Raw genomic sequence first — 25,412 nt, forward strand, 5'->3', positions numbered from 1 at the left:
GATTTGTCATGAAACTTAGGACACTAAATGGAAAAGGTTGGGGAATGGGGGGGCAGGGCTGGTCAAAGTCACTTGTGGTTGAATAATTTCATCTCACATCATGGTGGTGTTACCTCAGATGGATCAGCTACTAAGTTTGTCTCTGTTCCCACAGTAACAGTGTAGTGCTTTTGCTTTATGGACCAAGGGACCACTTCATCTTGCTCCTCATGCCCCTTCTACTCCCCAGTAGAATTGCCCAATGCAAGCACTCGGTATTCAGGCTAAACATCAGGGCAAGAATAAAAGAAATCAACTGGTAAAAATTAGAGGTACATAGCCACTGAGAGGTAAATATCTTTAGCTAAGGTCACTTCATCTCCTTGTAATGCAAACTGAGAACAAGTTGTTTCATCATTACTCATGCAATTAGTTTATTGATTTAATTAAGAATGACACCTTTAAATTACAGAACCAGATTGAAACAGTGTCTGATGGAATAAGTCCACTATTAGTGGCCCTGGTCTCTCACCAACTCGCCTTTTGTTTAAAAAAACATAGTTTCCTTTCAGGCATCTTATGAGAGAGAGGTTTCCGGATTTCCAACAACTGACTGCAGATCCTATTGTAAAGTACAATTGAGCCCACGTAAAAATAGAAGTAAGGTTTGTATGATAGAAATCAGCTGCTGTTTTGATGTTTGGTCATTATAGGCTCATTGTGAAACTGAAGCCTCGAGACACACCAAGCTGATTCATGAAGGATTAAAGAAGTATTAGGTTCCATATTGGCCTTCATCTATGGTGCTTTGCATTTCCTTTGAGATTAATTAACGATGGTGTCAAGATGTTCACAATGAAGCAGAATCTCTGTTTCATAAATTTGAAAGAACACAAGCGGAAGAACCAAAATAATTGTGTCTGGTTTTGGACTAAACTAGCTCATGTGATTTTTTTTTAAGCAAAGTCATTAACTATTTCTTTGAAATGAGAAATTGGGGGTTAACAGAATTCTACCCACAGTGCAGTATGCTGGAAAGACAAGACACAAAATAAGGAAACATCAAAGCTAACAATGAAATTAAATAACAACAGTATCTGTGTGTTAGTTTAACAATGAGCTACATTCCTGTACAATGAGGAATCCCACCCTCAAGACAGCTGTTCCTCAAATGGAGCACAAGAGGGTTTCTTTGATCGCCATCCCCAAAGTACCGACTTTAAGAGTCGTCTGGAATCTTCTGGGAAAGTAATTCCATTTAAAACAAAGCCTCAGCATGCTTTAGAGGCTATAATGATAAGCTGGCATTTGCTGCCTCTCTCAGGATAGCTGTGTGTGTTTCATTATGTTGTTTCAGTCTTTATTGGTAAACCAGCTATTATTTTCCTCTCCATCTTTTTCAAGCAAGCATCCAGACTATACAAAGTTATTTGATGATGTCCTTCTATCTCGACTATTTCTGCATCCTTCTTTTCGGTCTTAGAGACATTAGGCTATAGTTGTCCAATATCTCACCCCTGTTTATACAGTCTTCAGGTGATATTTATTCCTGTAGTTATCAGTGAAGAGAGGGAACACTGATCATTCACGGGGGCACTGAGGTTAATTATCACAGCCACTCACTGACTTGTCTGAGATGAACAAGCTCATCCTGGAATGGGAACTGAATATCTTCACTGACCTATCATTCCATTACTGCAGAATCCAGCTTAAGCTTCCTCATGTTTGCCCTTGATTTCCAAATTATCTGAGTTAATATTGATATCAAACATTAATAGAAACAAAGACAAAGTGGAACAGCAGTAGGACATTCAGCTCTTCAATCCTGCTCTACCATTCAACACAATCAATCCTGATTTGTATCTCAATAACATATTCTTGTTCTCTTTGATGTCTTTTTTGCCTAAAAATCTAATTATCTCCTTCTTAGACATATTCAGCAAGTTGGCTTCCTTTATAAACATTTACATAGGTCCACAACACTCTGACAAAAGATATTTCTTTTCATCTTAGCCCCAAACATGCTCCTGTTTATATCAACAGTGCTGAGATGGTGAGGGTTAAGAACTTCAAGTTCCTGAAAGTAAACATTATCAATAGCATGTCTTGGTCCAAGCAAATTGATGCCACTGCTAAGAAGACTCACCAGTGCCTCTAATTCTTCAAGAAACTAAAGACCTTCACCAATTTTATTGGTGCACCAAAGAAAGTATCCTGTCTGGATGTATCACAGCTTGGTACGGCAACTGCTGTGCCCATGACCACAAGAAACTGCAGAGAGTCATGGACACAATTCAACACATCACAGAAGCTAGCCTCTCCTCCATGGACTCTGCCTATAATTTTTGCCGTCACAATAAAGCAGTTAGCATAATTGAAGACCCAGGGGATTCCCTCTCTCCCTCCTCCCAACAGGCAGAGGATTCAAAAGCTTGAAATTGGAAGGACAGGTTGAAGGACAGCTTCTATCTTATTGTCGTACTCCAGTAAGGATGGACAATCTACATTGTTATGGCTTTGTATCTTGCTGACTACCTGCTCTACACACTACCTGCTCTGTAACTGTAAATGCTGCATTCTGTTATTGTTTTGCCTCAATGTATTATGGTAATGAAATGATCTGGATGAACTGTATGCACTGTATCCTAGTACAGTAATAAACTAATTTGCTAATTTACCAAATACCTTAGCCCTACTGTGTAAGCTAAGGTATAATCCTGGTTTTAGATCTACATCTAGGGGTAGAATCTTCCCTATCGCCAGTCATCTGAATCTGTCACACTGGAGATATATGCCACATCTGGAAATGAGTCGCTTGATCATAAATCACTATAAGGAGCACAAATGCTAATAGAAAGGCTGACAGAAAGATAAATTATAAAGAAATGGGTCTGAGAAGAAGTCTTGTCTTGCCTTTTAGCCTTTTACATGAGAAGAGCTCCTTCTACTGCACTGATCATTGGATGTTCTCAGGGGTTAGCCTGCAGTAACATAACGTTGAAGGTCAATGACCATCACCTCATACAGGAAAATGAGGAGGTGATAGATAAGAACTACAGGGAGGTTGTCACCACTAAGTTGCAGGAATTGGCATCTGGGTGACTGTCGGGAGAGGGAAGGGGAATAGGCAGCCAGTGCGGAGTACACCTGTGGCCATCCTACATAATGATAAGTATACTGCTTTAGATACTGTTGGGGGGGGGGGGGCTCAACTTACCGGGGAGGAGACTCAGCGAGCAGGTCTCTGACACTGAGTTTGGCTCCGTGACTCAGAAGGAAAGTGGGGAGAAGAGACAAGTTGTAGCAATATGGGATTCATTGGTTAGGGGAACAGAAAGGAAGTTTTGTGAACGAGAACAAGATTGTGAACAGTGGGAGGAGAGAGAGCAGCGCGCCACAGCCCTCCGATGAAAAATGATATCGTATCTGTTAAGTAGAGGCCGTGGACAATTCTGATTTGGTGGAGAATGAACGCGAAAGCACAGAGGAACATCTGGAAAAATTTCTGAAACGCTCATTCCCTGCTGTCGTTACTGCGCAGTCGGGAATCTTTCGGAGGGAAGGCCTCAAAATCCCCGGCCTTGCCTGCTTTTGGCGACCAAGAAGGAAGTTGAATCGTTTGGACAGAGATGGTGCTCAGTACTCGGTGTCGGAGAGCTGATCAGAGCTCGAAGTTTTTGGATGACTCAGAGTCGGACCATGGTCGGGTATGGCAGGGAGAGTTTTTCTTCCTTTTCTCCGTCTGCGTGAGATGTGGGATGTTTGAGAGACTTTTAACTTTTACTGTGCTCATGGACTTCTTCAGCAGGTTATGGTATTGTTGCACTGTTGTAACTATATGTTATAATTATGTGGTTTTGTTAGTTTTTTCAGTCTTGGTCTGTACTGTGTTTTGTGATATCATACCGGACGAAATATTGTATAATTTCTTAATGCATGCATTACTAAATGACAATAAAAGAAGACTGCGTGTCTTCATGATCTAATCTAAGATTCACAGATGGTTTGTTGTCTCCCGGGTGCCAGGGTCAAGGACATCTCATTTCAAGTCCACAGTATTCTTAAGTGGGAGGGTAAGCAGCCAAAGGTCATGGTCCACGTCGGTACCAATGACCTGGGGAGGATGGGTGACGAGGTCCTGCAAAGTGAGTTCAGGGAGTTAGGTGCTAAGTTAAAGGGAAAGACCTTCAGGGTTCTGATCTCAGGATTGCTACCTGTGTGAAGTGCTAGTGAGACCAAAAATAGGATGATTATACAGCTTTAACATGTGGCCAAGGATCTGGTGTAGGAGGAAGGGTTTCAGATTTTTGGATGATTGTTCTCTCTTCCAGGGAAGGTGCGACCTGTACGGAAGGGGCAGCTTGCACCTGAACTGGAGAGGGTCTAATATCCTAGTGGAAAGGTCTTTTTGTGCTGCACGTTGGGGTTTAATCTACAGTTGCAGGGGGATTAACCAGAACAGGTAGTGGAGTGGTTGTGGAGAAAGATATTATTAAACCTCCATACAAGATCAGGAATAAAAAGGTTGAACATGGTGGGACTAATGTTCTGAGCTGCATATATTTCAATGCAAGGGGTACTGTAGGAAAGATTGGATGCACTTCGGGTATGGATCAGCATGTGGAATTATGACATTGTAGCCATTAGGGAGGCTTGGTTGCACAAAGGACAGGACTGGCGGCTCAATGTTCAGGGGTTCTGTTGTTTTAGATGTGATAGAGTGGGGGGGATTAGAGGAGGAGGGGCAGCATTGCTAGTCAGGGAAAATGTTATGGCAGTGATTAGTCAGGACAGATTGAAGAGCTCATCTAGTGAGGCTTTATGCGTAGAACGGAGGAATAAGAAAGATATGACCACATCAAAGGTATTATAATATAGACCACCCAACAATCCACGGGATTTAGAGGAGTTAATTTATAGAGAGATCGCAGACTGCTGCACGAAACATAAAATTGTGATAGTAGGTGATAACTTTCCACATATTGATTAGAATTCCCATACTATAAAAGGGCTGGATGGGAAAGAGTTTGTCAAATATTTTCAGTACATAGAAGTCCCAAATAGAGAGAGTGCAGTACTAGATTTCCATTTAGGGAATGAAACAGGGCAGGTGATAAGTTTATATAGGAGAATACTTTGTTTCAAGTGATCATAATTCTATTAGTTTCAAGGTAATTGTGGAAAAGGATAGGTCCGGTCCTTGGGTTGAGATTCTAATTTGGAGAAAGGTCAGTTTTGGTGGTATCAGAAATGATCTGTAAAGTGTGGATCATAATAGGTTGTTTTCTGGCAAAGGTGTACTTAGTAAATGGGAGGCCTTCAAAAGAGAAATTTTGAGAGAACAGAACTTATATGTTCCTGTCAGAATAAAAGGCCCTGGTTAAGAAAAAGGAGGAGCATAGCAGGTATCGGCAAGCAAGCACAAACGAGGTACTTGAGGAGTACAAGAAATGCAAGAGAACTCTTAAGATGGAAATCAAAAGGGCTAAAAGGAGGCATGAGTATAAAAGAAAAGACAAGGATAGCAAGAGACAAAGTTGATCCTGTGGAAGATCAGAAAGGTAATCTATGCCTGGAGCTAAAAGAGAAGGGGGAAATCTTGGAATGGATTTATTTGAATCTGTATTTACTTGGGAGATGGATACAGAGTCTATTGATATGAAGGAATGTAGAAATAACGTCATGGACCCTATACAGATTACAGAGGAGGAGGTCATGGCTCTCTTAGGCAGATTAGTGTGGATAAATCCCCAGGGCCTGACGAGGTATTCCCTTGGACCCTGTGGGAGGCTAGTCCAGAAATTGCAGGCATCCTAGCAGAGATACTTAAAACATTCTTAGCCACAGGTGAGGTGCCAGAGGATCGGAGGAAAGCTAGTATTGTTTCTTTGTTTAAGAAAGCCTCTAAGAATAAGCCAGAAAACTATAGGCCAGTGAGTCTGACATGAGTAGTGGGAAAGTTATTGGAAGGTATTCTAATAAACTGGATATATAACTATTTGGATGGACAGAGACTGATTAGGGACAGTTTACTTGGCTTTATCTGCTGTAAGTCATATCTAACCAATCTTATAGGGATTTTAAAGGTAGTTACCAGAAAAATTGATGAAGGCAAAGGCCATGGATGTGATCTACATGGACTTTGGCAAGGTCTTTGACAAGATCCCACATGGTAGGTTGGTCAGGTAGGTTGGTCAAGAAGTTTCAGTCACTTGGCATTCAAGATGAGATAGTAAATTGGATGAGACATTAGCTTTGCAGAGGAAGGTAGAGAGTGGTAGTAGATGATTCATTCTCTGAGGGAGGCCCATGATTAGTGGGAAGCTACAGGGATTTGACCATAAGTCCATAATACCATAAGGTATAGGAGAGAAATTAGGCCATTTGGTCCAGAGAGTCTACTCTGCCATTTCTTCAGGGCTAATCTAGTTTTCCTCTCAACTCCAACTCTTGTTTTTTGCCATATCCCTTCATGCCCTGACCAGTTAAGTATCTATTAACCTCTGCCTTAAATATACATAAATACTTGGCCTCTACACCCACCTGTGGCAAAGGATTCCACAGATACACTACTCTCTGGCTGAAGAAATTCCTCCTCATCTCCATTCTAAAAGGACAATCCTCTATTTTGAGGCTGTATCCTCTGGACTTAGACTCTCCCACCATAGGAAACATCCTCTCCACATCCACTCTATCAAGGCCTTTCACCATTTGATTGGTTTCAATTAAGTCACCCTTCGTTCTTCTGAACTCTAGTGAATATACGCTCATAGCCATCAAATGCTCTTCATATGACAAGCCATTCAATCCTAGGATCGTGACCATCCTTTGAACCCTCTCCAGTTTCAGCACATCCTTTCTAAGATAACGGGCCCAAAACTGCTCACAATACTCCTAGTGAGGCCTCACCAGTGCTTTATAAAGTCTCAACGTTACATCCTTGCTTTTATATTCTAGTCCTCTTGAAATGAATGAATGCTAACATTGCCATCAGGGAATCCTGCACAAGGACTCCCAAGTCCCTTTGTGCCTCAGTTTTTGTATTTTCTCTCCATTTAGAAAATAGTCAATCCTTTCATATCTTCTACCAAAGTACATGACCATACACTTCCCGACACTACATTCCATCTGCCATTTCTTTGCCCACCCTCCTAATCTGTCTAAGTCCTTCTGAAGCCTCTCTACACCTCAAAACTACCTGCCCCTCCACCTATCTTCGTATTGTCTGCAAACTTTGCAACAAAGCCATCAATTCCATCATCCAAATCATATAATCATATTACATACAACGTAAAAAGAATCGGTCCCAGCAGAGACCCCTGAGGAATACCACTAAAAGGCTCCTTTTATTCACACTGTTTGCCTCCAGCTAATCAACCACTGCTTCGTCCATGCTAGAATTTTTCCTGTAATAACATGGGCTCACAGCTTGTTAAGCAGTCTCATGTGTGGTACCTTGTCAAAGGCCTTCTGAAAATCCAAGTGCACAACATCAACCAATTCTCCTATGTCTATCCTGCTTGTTATTTCTTCTAAGAATTCCAACAGATTTGTCCCTTGAGGAGACCATGCTGACTACGGCCTATTTTATCATGTGCGTCCAAGCACCCTGAGACCTCATTCTTAATAATCGACTCCAGCATCTTCCTAACTACTGGCCTATAGTTTCCATTCTCCTGCCACTCTCCCTTCTTGAAGAGTGGAGTCACATTTACAATTTTCCAGTCTTCCAGAACCAGTCCAGAGTCTAGCGATTCTTGAAAGATCATTACTAATGCCTCCAGAAAGCTTCACCCCACCCTTTCAGAACCCTGATGTGTATACCTTCTGGTCCAGGTGACTTAGCTACCTTCAGACCTTTCAGTTTCCCAGGAAGCTTCTCTCTAGTAATGGTAAGTTCACAAATTTCAAGACCACTGACACATGGAACTTCCACCATACCGCTAGTGTTGACAACAGTGAAGACTGATGCAAAATACTATCTTTTCCTTTCCTTCTCCCTCATTATTACCTCTCCAGCATCATTTTCCAGTGGTCTGATATCCACACTCGCCTCTCTTTTATACTTTATGTATCTGTAGAAACCTTTGGTATCCTCTTTAATATTATTGGCTAGCTTACTTTCGTATCCATCTTTACCTTATAAATGACTTTTTTAGTTGCCTTCTGTTGGATTTTAAAAGCTTCCCAATCCTCTAACTTCCCACTAATCTTTGCTCCACTATATGCCCTCTCTTTGACTTTTATGTTGGCTTTGATTTCTCTTGTTAGCCATGGTTATGTCATCTTTTCCAGAAATGGAATTCCAGAAATTCCATCCATTGCTGTTCCTCCATCATCCCTGCCAGTGTACTTTTCCAATCAATTCTAACCAAGCTCCTCTTTCATGCCTCTGTAATTCCCTTTACTCCACTGTAATACTAATACATCTAACTTCAGCTTCTCCCTCTCAAATATCAGGGTGAATTCAATGACATTATGATCACTGTCCCCTAAGGTCTCTCTTACCTTAAGCTCTCTAATCAATTCCAGTTCATTGCACAACACACAATCCCAGAATAGCTGTTCCTCTAGTGGGCTCACCTGCAAGCTGCTCAAAAAAGCCATCTCATAGGCACTTTAGAAATTCCCTTTCCTGGAACCCAGCACCAACCTGATTTTCCCTATATACCTGCATATTGAAATTCCCCTTGAGTATGGTAACATTGCCCCTTTTGGCATGCATTTTCTATCTCCCATTGTAATTTGTAGACCACATCCTTACTACTGTTTGGGGGTCTGTATGCAACTCCCATCAGGGTCTTTTTGCCCTTTCAGTTCCTTAGCTCTATCCACAATAATTCAACTCCTTCTGACCTTATGTCACCTCTTTCTAATGATTTGATTTCATTTTTTACCAACAGAGCATCTTGGCCCCCTCTACCTTCCTGCCTGTCCTTTCGATACAACCTTAGACATAAAGCTCCCAGCTGTAATCTTCTTTCAGCCATGATTCAGTGATGCCTACAACATACCTGCCAATCAGCAACTGTGCTAAAGTTCATGCACCTTCCATATAGTGCATGCATTCAAATATTACACCTTCAGTCCTGTATTCACTCTTTTTGATTTTGTCCGCCTTTTACATTGCAACATCCTATTGACTGCAATTTTGACCTGTCAACAGCGTCTCCTCAATACACATTACCTCTCTATGTAAACCAGCTACCTCATTTTCAGCACTATCATCCACCTTACCTATGATATTTTTTGCACTGAAATATAAGCAGTTCAGGACAGTAGTCACACCATGCTCAACCTTTTGATTCCTAACTTTGTCTGAGGTCTGACCAGCTGAGGATTGGTGCTGGGTCTGTTGTTGTTTGTCATCAATGTCAATGATCTTTTCCGCTGAGGTTGGGTGAGACTACAACTAGAGGTCATGGGTTAAGGGTGAAAGGTTCAATGTTTATGGGGAACATGAGGGGTAACTTCTTCACTCAGGTGCGGTGAGAATCTGGAATGAGCTGCCAGCACGTCGTGGATGCAGGGTCGATTTTAACATTTAAGAGAAATTTCAATAGGTACATGGATAAGATGGGTACGGAGGGGTGGGGGGGGGTGGGGGCTATGGTCCAGGTGCAGGTCAATGGAACCGTACAGATTAATGGTTCAGCAAAGCCAAGACGGGCCAAAGGGCCTGTTTCTGTTCTGAATTGTTCCGTGACTCTATGATGTTTTCCATCAGAAATCCCATGTGTAACAGTTAGCTTTATATTATTTCTTACCAAACCCAAATCTCTGAGCAGCATAACAAGTATAATTGTCATTCAACCATGCAGGATACAGCTATACCCATGAAGACAGCCAAACAAAATACTGTTCCTCTGGGGTCAAGGAGCAAAACACAATAACAATAGTCATATCTAGCGCAAGGCACATATAATGCATATAAAATAAAAGTAAACATACAATCACACAAAAGACTATAATATAGCCTAAGTCCCTGAGTCCATTAATATGTCAGCAAGAGCAAGCCCACAATTGAACACAATCCACCTTATCTTCCACAGAGTGAACACACTGACTCCGATGCCTTTCTCCTGGGCAGCTGTAAACAGACAACACCACGGCATGAGGTCTAGACCTCACTACAGCCAAGGTCATGCAGCCTCTTGCCGTCGGTCCCACCAATAAACTAGGGAACCAAACTTACAGCATTCAACATTATCAATGCCCAACAGAATCCTGCGATCACAAGAAAAACGTCTAAGACAATTACTCGCTGTTGACTGTACACTACCTTCAAACACTGACTCCGTCACCTTTCTGAAGCAGGGCACAATGCGGTCCGCACCATGACCAGCACCTCCACCAACTACCAACTCGCTGATGAGGTGGGCCTGCAGTATTTGGAGTTCTTAATGTCCAGCAGTGTCATGTGATCGTAAAGAAAAGAATTTTTAAAAAGGCAGTAACATCTCTGGTTGGCCCTGGAGGGGCTGTGGCGTCTGAGTTGCATCACCATCTTACCATAAGTTCTTAAAGGAATGTATTAGGAGCGGATGATTCCTTGGCATGTCTATTGGCATGGCCTCTAACATTACTTAACAAAATCGCCCTGGGAAATCCCTCGGGGTCATAATACAACATTACCCCAGGAACAACCCTGTTCCTGCTGCTCAGATTTCACTCGCTAGGGATTATACAATTGAACCAGCGATCACATTAGTGACTTCCTTTGTCTAAACAGCTTATTCCACATCAGGCTGTTACCATCTGAGACAGTAAAGATGGTGAGGTGGAAATTCCTGTGAGAAATTAAAACCAAAGTCTTAATTACACTTGGTAAGTCATTAAAGAATGGTGGATTTCTGAGTCGTATATTTAATTCTTTTCAAAACTCTTCAGAAAATTGTTCTTAACATTGAAAATTTAATTATCAGTCTTGCTAGAATATACAAATATACTGTTATTCCCTTCTTAATTTACATGCCCTGCTGAACTACACTCCACAAATCTACTTTTAGATCTAACAAAACCTACCTAAATTGAAGATGTTCAGAGTTGAAAAGAGAAAGCCATTTTGTTTGACAAGCATCTGGGCAGAAGTCTAAAAATTTGCACCCAACTCCATAATTATATAAGAATCAAGATTTTCTTCTAAAATATGTTCATAAATTTTTTTTAGATTTAATACAAGTAATTTTATTCTCTTTTGTGGAACGTTGTCTGCTTTGTTGTAAATTCTCTCCTATGTGCATTTATATTTATTGGGAGTTTCCTAGAGTTTCCTGCCAATCATCTGACAAAGTTATACTGTCCAATTGAGAGAACTCCCTAAGGAACATCCCAGAGATTTCCCTGGCATATGATTATTTTGAGAATAATCTGAATGTAACTTCCAATGAAGTGTGAATGTTAGTTCGGTCCTGAAATCAATTAAAGCTTAATTGCCTCCTCCCTGGAGTTAGATAAATACACCAGGAAATGTCTGTCTTCCTTTCTCTGTAACAAAGCAGGATGTCTAGAATGTGACAGGCTCAACACCAAAGGGCGTTCCAATGGGTAATCTTACACTGAGAACTTGGCTCATTCTGAAGACCATTTGACCTTTCTCAACAGTACAAATATTTACTCTATCACCATCTTAACTGTGAATGAAGCTTAGATCTAACTATATGGTAAATCATAATTCTCAAAATATAAGAATAACTTTGCTTTAACAGTTGAGAATAATATATTAAATTGTCTCAGATCAAATGGAATACTGTTTAAGAACTGAACAAAGACGTGAAGCATGTGAGTTGCATTCAATAGCTTCTAATGTCAATATTCCTAAAGAATTAGTGAGATATGATAGTGTACCAGCATGAGACTATTAATAAGCAGAAGGTCTAATGCATTTTTTTTTACTTACTGGCATATGGCGAATTGGCAGCGGACCCATTGAGAAAACCAGGAGAACTTCCTAGGTTGGACATCCCTGCATTGCCATATCCATTCATACTCGTTGTCACAGAATTGTAGTTTGTCTGCTGTGGAGTGGAACTCGGCACATATCCATGAGGAGACACGCTGCTTGTGTTGCGAGTAAAACCTATATTGAATGAAGGACAATTTTGAACACATATACTCATAGTCTCTCTTTCTCTTGTGCCTGCAATGGCCCGTGACCTAAATCTCCACATTCCCGTTGCCGATCCTAGGAGCTCACTTCAAAGACCTAACAGCTGAAACGCAAATGAATTGATAAATTAACTGGCCAATGCTTGCTATATCACATCTGTTAATGTTTGTTAAAATAAAATTGTGCTCAATTAACTTTGCTGAGTTTTTTGATGAGGTAGCTGTGTGGGTTAATGAGGGCAACTCTGCTGATGAAGAGCTCCTGCTCTTATTTCTCATACCCTTGCAAAGAGGAAGTTTGAAGACAGGTACGCCATAGCTCACACTGAATTGAAAGGGATGATTATCAAAGTTCCTAAACCACTGCAGCTCACTCCTAATCAATAGTCTTGCACAAAGTTAGCACAATGCTTAACAGTACAGGCAACCAGGGTTCAATTCCCACCATTGCCTGTGAAGAGTTTGTACGTTCTCCCTGTGACCACATGGGTTTCCTCCTATAGTGCTAATATGCAGGTTAACTGCTCATTGTATATTGTCGCTTGATTAGGCTACGATTAAATCAAGGGTTTGCTGGGTGGATGAAAAGGGCCTACTCTGTGCTGTACCAATAAATAAGGCCACTGTGAGAGGGTATTGGAGAGCAGCAGTTTGCCTGTGTTCTCCCTTCTCTGTAAAAGTCAACATCTGTATAGAAGAAATAAAGTTGTAAACAACTGTGTAAAAAGTACAGTTCCTCTCAGGCTCATTCCCTTCATCAGGAGTGGGAGAACTACGCAAACAATTGTATTAAATAAACAATGTGCCATAAACTGGGAAATTAAAAAATTACATTTATGTTCCAATTCCAAAATCAGCTCTGTTTATAAAAGGAAAATAGGAAGAATGTAACCTTACAGAGTTAACAGAGGTACAAGCCATGAAAGAGTCTGGGGGAAGGGCAGCAAAGGTGTGCTTCCTGGGGATTTAGCTGCAAGGACGATTTTCCACCTTCAGTCTGTGCTTTGTGCTTGAAATCCATCACTTGTTCATTTACATCAAGGAAAATGTCAAGAGTGGAAGAGGTAGGGGGAAGAGCAGTTAAAATAAACCACAGTGTAGTCACATTGGGTAATTACAGAGTGATGGCAATACTTCAGTAGCAAGAAGGGAGTAATTCCTCAGTGCTTAGCTACAGCAGACGTGTGAAGTATCGCTTAATATACCATGTTAGGTACTGATCAATCTCCCCTTTGGTTTTCAGTGAATCTTGATTATTTCCCAATCTTCCATATCAACATTTCACAAGCATCCTGAAATCTGCCTTAGAATTTGTTCTCTGTGTTGATCTCACAATTTTCTACAATCCAGTTATAACTCTGGTTTGATGATAATGGGAGAAAATTACAATAATATTGTCTAAAACAAATATTTAATTCTGAATGAATTTTACACTGGAAAATAATTTGTATTTTTCATTGAATTATACAGCACAGAAATAGGCCCTTCAGCCCACAATGCTCAGTGCTGACCTTTCCTCCATCTACACTAATCTTATTTGTTCATAAGTGGTCTGCATCCTTCTATGCCTTATCTATTCACATTCCTGTCTGAATGCCATTTAAACAGTGTACATATCTGACCACTACCTCATCTGACATCATGTTCCAAATATCAACCACACTCTGTGTAATCACAGACACGAGAAAATCGGCAGATGCTGGAAAACCAAACAGTATACACAAAATGCTGGAGGAACTCAGCTGGTCAGACAGTCTCTATGGAAAAGAGTAAACAGTTGTTGTTTCGGGCCTCATTCTGTGTAAGAAAAACTTTCACCTCAGATCCCTGTTGAACTCCTTCCACTCACCTTAAACTTGAGTCTTTTTGTTTTTGATACCTCAAGCATGGGGAAAAAATCATCCTGATTATCTTCTGGCTATCTATGCCCATTATAATTTTGTATTTCTCTATATGATCACCCCTTCAGTACCTTCACTGCAGGGAAAGTAAGCCCAGCCTCAATAATCTCTTTCCATAACTGAAGTCCTCCAATCCATGCAACATCCTTTCCTACATTAATTTCTTATCAAACCAAAACCAATGCTTTTGAATAATTAATCATTCCATTCTTGATTTGTTAAGGAACCATAAGCATGGACACTACCAAAATAATGAGCAGCTACAAAGCCTTGGTGAGGGAATAAAGTCATCACACATTGTCCTGCAAGGATTTTCCTAATTGCAACAGGGCTAAAGCCATAGGTTGAGCTAAGCTGTAGTGCTGCTCTCGTCTTGTCTGTTTATAGAATAAATAGACAAAGAAATTATGCGGGTAGGTGTCAGATTTATTGATCAAATGATGAGAGGTGAACCAGCCCCCAGAATTCTATTTTTTCTCTTTCCAAAGATACTGCCTGACAAACTGAGTTTTTCCAGCATTTTCTGTTTCTTAACACATAGGAGTTCTGGGCTGCTGTATCAATTTCTCTTTGAGATATGTTTGCATGCTTGAACTCTAATCCTCTATTGAGAACACAGTAGAAGAAGGAGGTCATCTCACAGAGGTGCACTTCAACTTTAACTAGGCAATCATTAGCACTGTTTATCCACTGTTTTTTATTCACAGTCTGCACACACTCCTCTTCAACCTAAAATAAAGAAATTGGGCTCAGGGTCTCTACCTGCTTTGGACATGTTGGCTGGCCATGAACTGAGACCCAGTGGTTTACCAGCATCTCTGCTTGGAGGGTTAAATAGGTCTGGGATTCACTGTCACAGAGAATGATGAAAAGCCTTTGCTGTTAGCTTCTATGCTGATTTTAAAACTATATTTGAGAATGGATATCCAGAGATTTTTTTAAGAAACATAAACAGTGGTGGGGATATAGGGAACTCATAAAAATTGAATACCAGAATCCCAACCATTACATAGCATTCTCAAGTTACAACAGGTCCCACTCCTGACCTGCAATATTCAAAAGTAGAAAATGAATGGCAGCATCTGAGAGAGGATCACAGAAGTAGCACTAAAAGGAGAACAAAGAGGGAAGATTGGCCACCAGTTAGCCTCCGAGCTCTGCTTGGCTTGACTCAGCCCCTGATAGTTGGGGCTCAGAGGGGTGGGGTGGAAAAGTGTTAGTTCACTTCCATCCAGCAGAAGTTGCATGCAGCCTTACAGCAGCCAGCAACCCATCCATCAGTCTCTGAAACATTCAATAGGTCTGTAGGTCAGGCTCCCATAAATTGGAGGGGAACTGTATTGTGAGCACTAGTAAACGTTGGGAAAATAATCAGGAATTTAAAGAGATGTTAAGCTTAATACCAACCCACAATTATTTACATGGTTCATTGGCACCATGATTAAGACCTTCAACAGAACTTCCAAAATTAACGTATATTTTCATACAAGCTTGTAAAGCAGCTTCAGCAAGAAGTCTACACCTAGAATTTATCAAAACATAGTGCATTACGAAATGTTAACTACTAACAATATATAATGTCAATAAACATAAGTGTGTAGTATTATGGAATGAAATTTGCACTCTGCTTGATTTATAGTAATTCTTTGATTTAGGAATGATAAATGAATGAATTTTCAGCCCAACACACATTTTGTTGAAACAAATGTCAGTGGATGCCTTTTGCACAGTGTTTTCCATTTCTGAAATTCTAATTCACAAAAGATTTTTCATGAATACGTCGCTTTCACAGATTGAGGAATCCTGTATTATAAACAATGTCTGCTGTTCATATGTATGCAGATACTATACTGCAATCACCTTGTGAAATAGATCATTTTAGTGATACATTCTCTCAAAGGATGTGGGCTTCGTAGGCTAAGCCAGCCATTTAATTGCCCATTCCTCGCTTCCTTTGAGAAGGTGGCAGTGAGCTGAGTTTATGAAGCACTGCAATACTTGAGGTGTGGGTATCACCAAAATCACTGATAACCTGTCCTGGTCCAATCTCATAGACATCTCACAAGGACACCACATAGCATAGTGGCTTTACAGTGACAGTGATCACTGATTGGGTTTGATTCTTGCCACTGTCTGTATGAAGTTTGTACATTCTGCCCATCACCATCTGGGCTTCCTTTGGTGTGCTCCAATTTCTTCCAAGGTTCCAAAGATGTATGGTTAGATTTAGTGAGTTGCAGGCATGCTATGTTGGGCCCAGAAGTGTGGAATCACTTACAGGCTGCCCCCAGCACAATCCTCAGATTATTTGGTCATTGACACAAAAACGTACACTTCATTGAATGCTTCGAAGTTTCGATGTACACGTGACAAACAAAGCTAACTTTTAATATTTAACCACGGCCAGGAAAGTGCACCATGCCTCTACTTCCTCAAAGGCTAAAGAATCTTAACATTGACCTTCACCAATTTTTAATGATGTACTGTAGAGAGCATCCTATGCAATACCACTTGGTATGGCAATTACTCTGTCCAAAACTACCAGACACTGCCAGAAGTTTTGTACACAGCTCAGACCATCATAGAAACCATTCTCCAGGCTCTGTCCATATTGCTCGTTGCCACAGTAAACACAGAACATAGAACAATACAGTACAATGCAGGCCCTGTGGCCACAATTTTTTGACCTACTCTAAGCTCAATATAACCCTTCCCTCCCATACAGTCCTCTATTTTTCACTCATTTAGGTACCTATTTAAGAGACTCTTAAATGTCCCTAATGCATCTGCCTCTACCACCACCCCTGGCCATGTGTTCCATGCAACTGGTACTCTTTGTGAAAGAAACCTACTTCTGACATCTCCCCCTAAACTTTCCTCAAAACATCTCTAAATTATGCCCATTTGTCTTAGACATTTCCTCCCTGGGGAAATAATTTCTGGCTCTCCACTCAATCTATTCCTCTTATCATCTTGTAGGCCTCTGTCAAGTCACCTCTCATCCTCCTTCACTCTAATCCAGGCAGAATCTTGGTAAAACTCCTCTGCACACTCTCTAAAGCTTACACATCCTTCCTATAGTGAGACAACCATTCCAAGTGTGATTAAACCAGAGCTTTATAGAGCTGCAACATTAAAAGAGCCAACATAATCAAAGCAGCCACTCCAAACATTCTCCCTTCTCCTCTGTTCTATCAGTCAGAAATTTTAAAAAACCCTGAAAGCATGTATCATCAGGCTCAAGGACAGCTTCCACTGTTGTTATAAGATAATTGAACAGTCCCATAATATGATAAGATGGACTCTTGACCTCACAATCTACCTCACAGCAATCTTGCACTTTCTCTGTAAATAAGACACTTCATTCTGCTTTCTGTTACTGTTTTCCCTTGTACTGGCTCAATGCACTATGTTTAAATGGTCAGTATGGACATCATGCAAAACAAAGTCTTTCACTGTTCTTCCATACAAGTGACAATAATAATCTAATTTACCAATTTTACTGATACTGTTAGGATACCCTTAATGTCCTTCGAAGGGTGCTATGTCACAATATGTGTATATTGAAGGGTTATGTTAGAGCGCACTTTGAGTGGTATATTGTGATGATGCACTATAACCATTCTACTGCATGTGTCTTAGGGCTTCGTTCATGGAACTGCTCATGTGTTACCTACAAATGGTTATTTAGGAGTGATGGGATAGAGGTAAGGGCAAGATAGCAAGCTGTTCAACACCAAGAATAATTGCGTTCTATGAGTTAAACCTTACCCTGATTGGCTGCTTGCGAAGATTCAGACACATTGACAGCCAGCTGCCCACTGAAGGAATTGACACCCATCATCCCTGCGTGGACAGATGTGTTGCTGAGAGCTGGAAGTTGGTTGTGGTTCCGGGGAACACTGTACAGGGCCTCTGCAATGTCAGCAGCTCGCTTCAGGATGATTTCCTAGCAGGGATTTTAAAGAAAATGGAAGTTATGACTAAAAATCCAATAAAAATGTTGACTGTAATGATAAAGACATGTTTAAGGTAGTAATATAATGTGGTTTGAGAAAATATAAAAGTAGTTCTTTCTTATAAACACTTCTGCTTCTCTCTGTGTTTTGAGTCTAGTTTATGGAGGTCAGAGTGATTTTTGGCAACCCACTTCCCCTCCCAAACCTTCCCCAGGACAAGGGAGGAAGGCACAGAAGGATCTAAATATGGACAAACTGCCACCTTCCTTACTAATGAAGCATATAACCAATTATTTCACCAGATTCATCACTTGGGACTCGTTGGAACTTGTAGTGCAGATCCTAGGACCACCCCTGCCTACCTCCCACATGAGAACTCCAGTGATGAACTCCCTAAGGAGGTCCTGCCATTCGATTCAGCTGGACCATTAACAAACACGTTCATCTTCACCCCTCTGCCTCATTTGCCTGGCTCCATCTTCCCATTATTCTGCACTTCTCCACTGTCCATGAAGCACCCACTAACTCCTTCCTCACCACCTGGCCTCTCCTCTTTGCTTTTCCTTTCTTCACCACTGATGCAGGGTTTTGACCCGAAGCATCAATGATTCCTTAACCTGCTGAGTTCCTCCAGAAAAGTTCTTTGTTGCTCCAGATTCTTTCAGAGTTACTTGCATCTCCTGTGAACTCACACATTTTGTTTTCCCATTACAAACCTTGCCTAATTCCTACCAGGCTTGAAGCAACCACTGTGCTGAGAGAATCAGTCATTGCTTGGAACTTGCCTGTGAATTGGAAATTCCACAACATGAATCTCAAATAGTTGGGAGTGGAGTACAGAGAGATCTCCCTTGGCCTACTCCATCAGGCTGGAAATGTTGGATTTTTTTTTCCTTATTCAGCTCAGGAGCATTGGAGCTTGAAGAGGAAGCAATGCTAATGTTAGCTAACTCAGCACAGGACTGGGAGTGAAATACAGAGTACAGAATTCTCCCTCCAGCATCCAGTTCTCAGTATCAGCTCTCACCTCCATAGCATCCAAGAGTGAACCAGTTATTACCTGATTATTATGTGGCATGCCATATAGTGCCTCCACCAAGTCTGCCGCCCTCTTCAGTATAACTTCCTGTAGAAATAAAATAGAGTTCTTTCTCAAATCCACAATAGATTCCTTACATTTATTCATTTTAACCAAATCCACATGATGCAAGCGAGCAGTATGGGGTAGTTAAATGTGGGAAGGAGATGGGCTTTTCTTGACTGTATTGTGAATGACTGACCCAAACTTACCAATCCAGCAGTGTTTGAGTTAACTTAACCCACAGCTTTGGCCAAAGCTGTCAACAGCTACCATTCATGAGCTTATATGAAAAGGTGCTGTGAAAGATCCATCAGACTTTGTAATACCAGATAATTTTATCTATTCAATCAGGACTATTAAGGCTGTTTATCGCTTACAGGAGCATTGCTAAGATTAGTTAACTTAGCACAAGGATGGACTTCGGAACTTCTTGACCATTCAGGTCATCATTGACCTCTTTTACCTATTGGTGTTTGAATTCTAGGTTCAATCCTTAATGAATGTCTTCAGCACAAAACCCACAGACCATTTCTTTTGGACAGCAAGGTTTCTGCTTGTGATATGCAGTAAGTCACTCCTATGTGTTCCTTACATATGTTACAGCTGGACCTCACAGCACAGAGCTGTGGCAATTTGCTACTGAATCCTTTTAGCAATATATTTACTGTACTTTCCAGTTAAATACACAAGTGCTTTAATCATACTCTTCTTCATGCAGTATTATATCTGCCTTTGTAATTTCATTTTTGCTTTTATTACAATCATTTTTTGTAATTCATTTAATTTGCTTATATGTCCTTTCATTGTAAATGCTCTCACATATATCCACTTGGTATATTCAGTGATCTACTTGTGCACTGCATTTACAGCTGCCACACGGTCACATACATAACACAAGCACATTAAGATCCCAATAAATGTGAAGTACGTGACCTCTTAATCAAGTTAATGTTAGTTCAGGGAGAACTCCACTGAAGCAAAAGAAAACTCATTGAACTCACTTATTTGACTTTTGGTAAAAATCCAGCAGAAACTCATGATTTATTGAAATATTACATGTAAGCATGCCAGAACAATAGAATCTGAAGGTATTATGAATAAAAGTACAAACAAATGCCTGCACTACATTCGCATATATCAGTTATCCAGCTCTGATGAAAAATGGAAGTGTTTTATTGTGGCATATAACTGATAGAACTTTACAGTGCATTACAAATATTATCACTGACATCACGGCCTTTAAAGTTTAAACTGAATACTCAACATTTTTTTAAAATACGAGACTGCGCAACAAACACGAGGAAATAGGAGCAGAAGTAAAGCCTACCCCATTTTTTCAACTACTCCTGGTCTTATCTTCTCTTTTGTGCCAGGTCCTCTATCCTCAGATCTTTCAGAAATGTTTCTACCTCTTCTTTAAATATCCCCAGTGATCTAGCCATCATAAGCCTTCTGGAAGAGCATTCCAGAGATTCGGCAACCTCGGTGAGAAGAAACTCCAATGTACTTCAGTTTTAAATCATTCATGCTTCATTTTATAATGATGCTCCTTAGTTTGAGTTTCTCCTGGTAATGGAACATAGAACATAGAAACCTCCAGCGCATTACGAGCTCTTTGGCCCATGATGTTGTGTCGACCATGTAGCCTACTCTAGAAAGTGCCGAGAATTTCCCTACTGCATAACCCTCTAGTTTCCTTAGTTTCATGTATCTATCTAAGAGCCTCTTAAAAGACCCTATTGTATCTGCCTCCACCACAGTTGCCGGCAATGCATTCCACGCACCCACCATTCTCTGTATGAAAAACTTACCCCTGACATCCCCTCTGTACCAACTTCTAATCACCTTAAAACTATGGCCCCTCTTGTTAGCCATTTCAGACTATCCACACAATCAATTCCTCTCATCATCTTATACACCTCTATCAGGTCACCTCTCACCCTCTGCTGCTCCAAAGAGAAAAGGCCAAGTTCACCCAACCTATTCTCATAAGGCATGCTCTCCAATCCAGGCAACATCCTTGTAAATCTCCTCTGCACACTTTCTGTAGTAACTACATCCTTCCTGTAGTGAGGTGACCAGATCTGAACACAGTACTCCAAGTAGGGTCTGACCAAGGTCCTATATAGCTGTAACATTACCTCACGGCTCTTGAACTCAATCCCACAGTTGATGAATGCCAAAACATCATATGCTTTCTTAACAATACTGTCAACTTGTGCAGCAGCTTTGAGTGTCCTATGGACACGGACCCCAAGATTTCCCTGATCCTACACACGGGCAAGAGTCTTCCCATTAATACTATATTCTGTCTTCAAATTTGACCTACCAAAATGAACCACTTCACACTTATCTGGGTTAAACTCTATGTGCCTCTTCTCAGCCCAGTTCTGCATCCTATCGATTTCCCACTGTAAACTCTGACAACCCTCCAGACTATCCACAACCTTTGTGTCATCAGCAAACTTACTAACCACCCTTCTACTTCCTCATCCAGGTCATTTATAAAAATCACAAAGAGTAGTGGGTTCCAGAACATATCGCTGCAGACATCACTGGTCACCAATCTCCATGCAGAATACAAACCATCTACAGACACTCTTTGCCTTCTGTGGGTAAGCCATTTCTGGATCCACAAAGCAAGGTCTCCTTGTATCCCACTCCTTACTTTCTGAATGAGTCTTGCATGGGGAACCTCATCAAATGCCTTACTGAAATTCATATACACTACATCCACTGCTCTACCTTCGTCTTTGTTACATCCTCAAAGAATTCAATCGGTCTCATAAGGCAGCGGTCCCCAACCACCGGGCCGCGGACTGGTACCGGGCCACAGAGCATGCGCTACCGGGCCACGAGGAAGCGATATGATTTGGTCAGCTGCACCTTTCCTCATTCCCTGTCACGGCCACTGTTCAGCCATTACGCGTGCGAGGTCATGACCCGCGCGTCATCCGTGTCAGGGTGGGAAGGAGATCAACTCCTTGAACTTGCAAATGACGACGGGCTGAAAAGTATGTTTGACATAATATCTCTGTCGGCATTTTGGATGAAAGTCAAGGCTAAATATCCTGAGATAGCCACGAAAGCACTGAAAACGTTGCTTCCATTTCCAAAATTTTTCTGCGAAGTGGAGTTTTCTGCAACGAGTGCAACGAAAACTAAACTGCGGAATAGACTGGACATCAGGAACCCCCTTTGAGTATCGATGTCTCCCATCACCCCTCGATAGGACGGTGTTGTTGCAGGGAAACAAGCCCAGGGCTCCCACTGATTCAGCGATATTGGTCTGTTGCAATGATTTTATATATTCATACAGGGAAAATATGTGCTGTGCGTTTAATATCCAAATATTACTTAAATATTACTTAAAATGTTATGATGCTATTGACTTATAAGTGACCTATATAACCATATAACAATTACAGCACGGAAACAGCCCTTCTAGTCCGTGCCAAACGCTACTCTCATCTAGTGTCGCCGACCTGCACTCAGCCCATAACCCTCCATTCCTTTCCTGTCCATATACCTATCCAATTTTTCTTTAAATGATCATATCAAACTTGCTTCTGCCACTTCTACTGGAAGTTGGTTCAACACTTCAAGCTCCCCTGATAATTGACTTATCATTATATCCATGTGAGGAAAATATGCGCTGTGTGTTTAATATTAAATTCGTTAGATAAACCCTTTTAGAAACAAAATTGAGTGTATTACCCACTTATCATCTATATTCCGGTAGTGATCAACACCCACCCCCACGAACAGAATCGCCAAAAAGGATTTGCTTGGGGTGGGGGGGAGGAATCGGCAGGTCACGACATGCATGCGCATTGGTGCCCGCGCAAGGCTTCATGGTTATTGTAGTCTTTTGGGTAAACAACGCATTTGACTGCTACTCTTGTTCGTTGGCAACCCTACCCCCTCCCCGCCCCCGGTCGGCCAGTCCGCAAGAATATTGTCAATATTAAACAGGGCCGCAGTGCAAAAAAGGTTGGGGTCCCCTGTCATAAGGCACGACCTGCCCTTGACAAAGCCATGCTAAATAACCCTAATCAGATTGTGTCTCTCCAAATGCTCATAAGTCCTTCCTCTCGTGATCTTCTCCAACAACTTACCCAGGTCTATAATTTCTTGGGTTATCTCTACTCCCTTTCTTGAACAAAGGAACAACACTTGCAACCCTCCAATCCTCCGGAACCTCTCCCGTCCTCACCGATAATGCAAAGATTATCGCCAGAGGCTCCGCAATATCCCCTCTCGCTTCCCACAGTAGCCTGGGGTATATCTCATACGGTCCCGGTGATTTATTCAACTTAATGCTTTTCAAATGCTCCAGCACATCCTCTTTCTTAATGTCTATATGTTCAAGTATTTCAGTCTGCTGCAAGTTATCCCTACAATTGCTAAGGTCCTTTTCCCTGGTAAATTTTGAAGCAAAGTATTCATTAAGTACCCCCGGCTACCTCCTCCAACTCCATGCACAAGTTTCCACTATTGCACCTGATTGGAGCTATTCTCACACAGCTCATCCTCTTGCTCTTCACATACTTGTACAATGCCTTGGGATTTCCTTAATCCTGTTTGCCAAGGCCTTTTCATGGCTCCTTCTAGATCTCCAAATTTCATTCTTAAGCTTCTTTCTGGCAAACTTGTAATTTTCTAGAACTCTATCAATACCCAGTTTCTTGAACCTTTCATAAGCTTTTCTTTTCTCCTTAAGCAGATTTTCTACATACTTTGTACACCATGGTTCTTACACCCGACCATCCTTTCCCTGCCTCAATGGAATATACCTATGCAGAATGCCATGCAAATGTTCCCTACACATTTACCACATTTCTGCTGTGCATTTCCCTGAGAACATGGGCTCCCAATTTCCTGTCTAATAGCATCATATTTTCCCCTACCCCAATTAAATGCTTTCCCAAATTGTCTGTTCCTATCCCTTTCCAGTGCTATGGTAAAGGAGATGTAGTTGTGATCACTACCTCCAAAATGCTCTCCCACTGAGAGATCTGACACCTGACCAGGTTCATTTCCCAATACCAAATCAAGTACAGCCTCCCCTCTAGTCAGTTTATCTACATATTGGGTCAGGAAACCTGCCTGAACACACCTAACAAACTCCACCCCATCTTGCACTAAGGAGATGCCAGTCAATATTAGAAAAGTTAAAATCTCTCATCACAACAACCCTATTATTATTGCACCATTCCAGAATCTGTCTCCCTATCTGCTCTACAATGTCCCTGTTACTACTGGGGATTCTATGAACAACACCCAGCAGAGTTATTGGCTCCTTCCTGTTTCTGACTTCCACCACACTGACTCAGTGGATAATCCCTCCATTACTTCCTTCTTTTCTGCAGCCGTGAGAATATCCCTGATTAGCAATGCCATGCCCCCACCTCTTTTGCCTCCCTGCCTGTCCTTTCTGAACCATCTAAAGCCCGGCACACTCAGCAGCCATTCCTGTCCGGGACATCCAAGTCTCTGTAATGGTCACAATGTCACAGTTCCACATAATGATCCACGCTGTCAGTTCATCCACTTTGTTTATGATACTCCCTGCATTAAAACAGACACATCTCAAACCATCAGGCTGAGTGCATTTTTGCTCGAACATCTGCCTATCCTTCCTCACAAACTCCCTACAATGTCTCTACTTGTGCTCCAACCTCCCCATCCTCTGCCTCTTCACTTCGGTTCCCAACCCCCTGCCAATCTAGTTTAAACCCTCCCTAATAACATCCTGTCCTTTTTGTACAAGTCACACCTGCCCCAGGAGAGGTCTGAATGATCCAGAAATCTGAATCCCTGCCCCTTTCTCTAATCCTTTAGCCACACATTCACCCACCACCTCATCCAAGTTATTATTTTAACCCTTGCTTACTTTAATCTCCTGTATACATGAGAGGTTGATTGGTAAAGATACTGAAAGAAGTGGAGCAATTGCTGGTTATTTTGCAGGGCCTACAGAAAGCAAAGCAGAAACCACCAGTAAGTGGGGAATGGGGAGCACTCTGTCACTCTGTCAATGAGCATTCTGACAAGCCAGCTGCCATCACAGCAGAGGTTCAGGTTACAACTGGAAAACACAGTTGAATTCTCAAACTGGGTAACAAGGACTGATTAGGAAATGCTGACAATTCCATGTAAATATGTAGTATATACTGTGTATATACACAATTACTAGCATCTCCTAATATATATTGATTCTATAAGGTCCTCAGGATAAGGAAGAATTCAACAATATATCCTACACATTTCCAACCCAATAAGATATTCCAATCGAAAAAGGTTCTTACTTTGGAAGGTTTGTATTAATCTTTTTCTTCCTGCTATTAATAACATCCTGACTCAAATCTCTCCATGTTGCAG

General features: G+C 41.3%; 1 protein-coding gene across 3 annotated transcripts in view; it reads right to left on the reverse strand.

Annotated features, from left to right (window-relative positions):
* The window catches only part of ebf1a (EBF transcription factor 1a), a 481,697-nt gene that overhangs the window by 17,734 nt on the left and 438,551 nt on the right, over nt 1–25,412 (reverse strand). For all 3 annotated transcript variants that reach the window (XM_063053691.1, XM_063053692.1, XM_063053690.1), the window contains exons 12-14: nt 19,008–19,073; nt 17,760–17,937; nt 11,879–12,058 (exon numbers count right to left, since the gene is read on the reverse strand). In XM_063053691.1, coding sequence (XP_062909761.1) covers nt 11,879–12,058; nt 17,760–17,937; nt 19,008–19,073 — 424 coding nt within the window. The remainder of the gene's footprint in view (nt 1–11,878; nt 12,059–17,759; nt 17,938–19,007; nt 19,074–25,412) is intronic.

Source organism: Mobula hypostoma, chromosome 7, assembly GCF_963921235.1.
Source record: "Mobula hypostoma chromosome 7, sMobHyp1.1, whole genome shotgun sequence".
NCBI lineage: Eukaryota > Metazoa > Chordata > Chondrichthyes > Myliobatiformes > Myliobatidae > Mobula > Mobula hypostoma.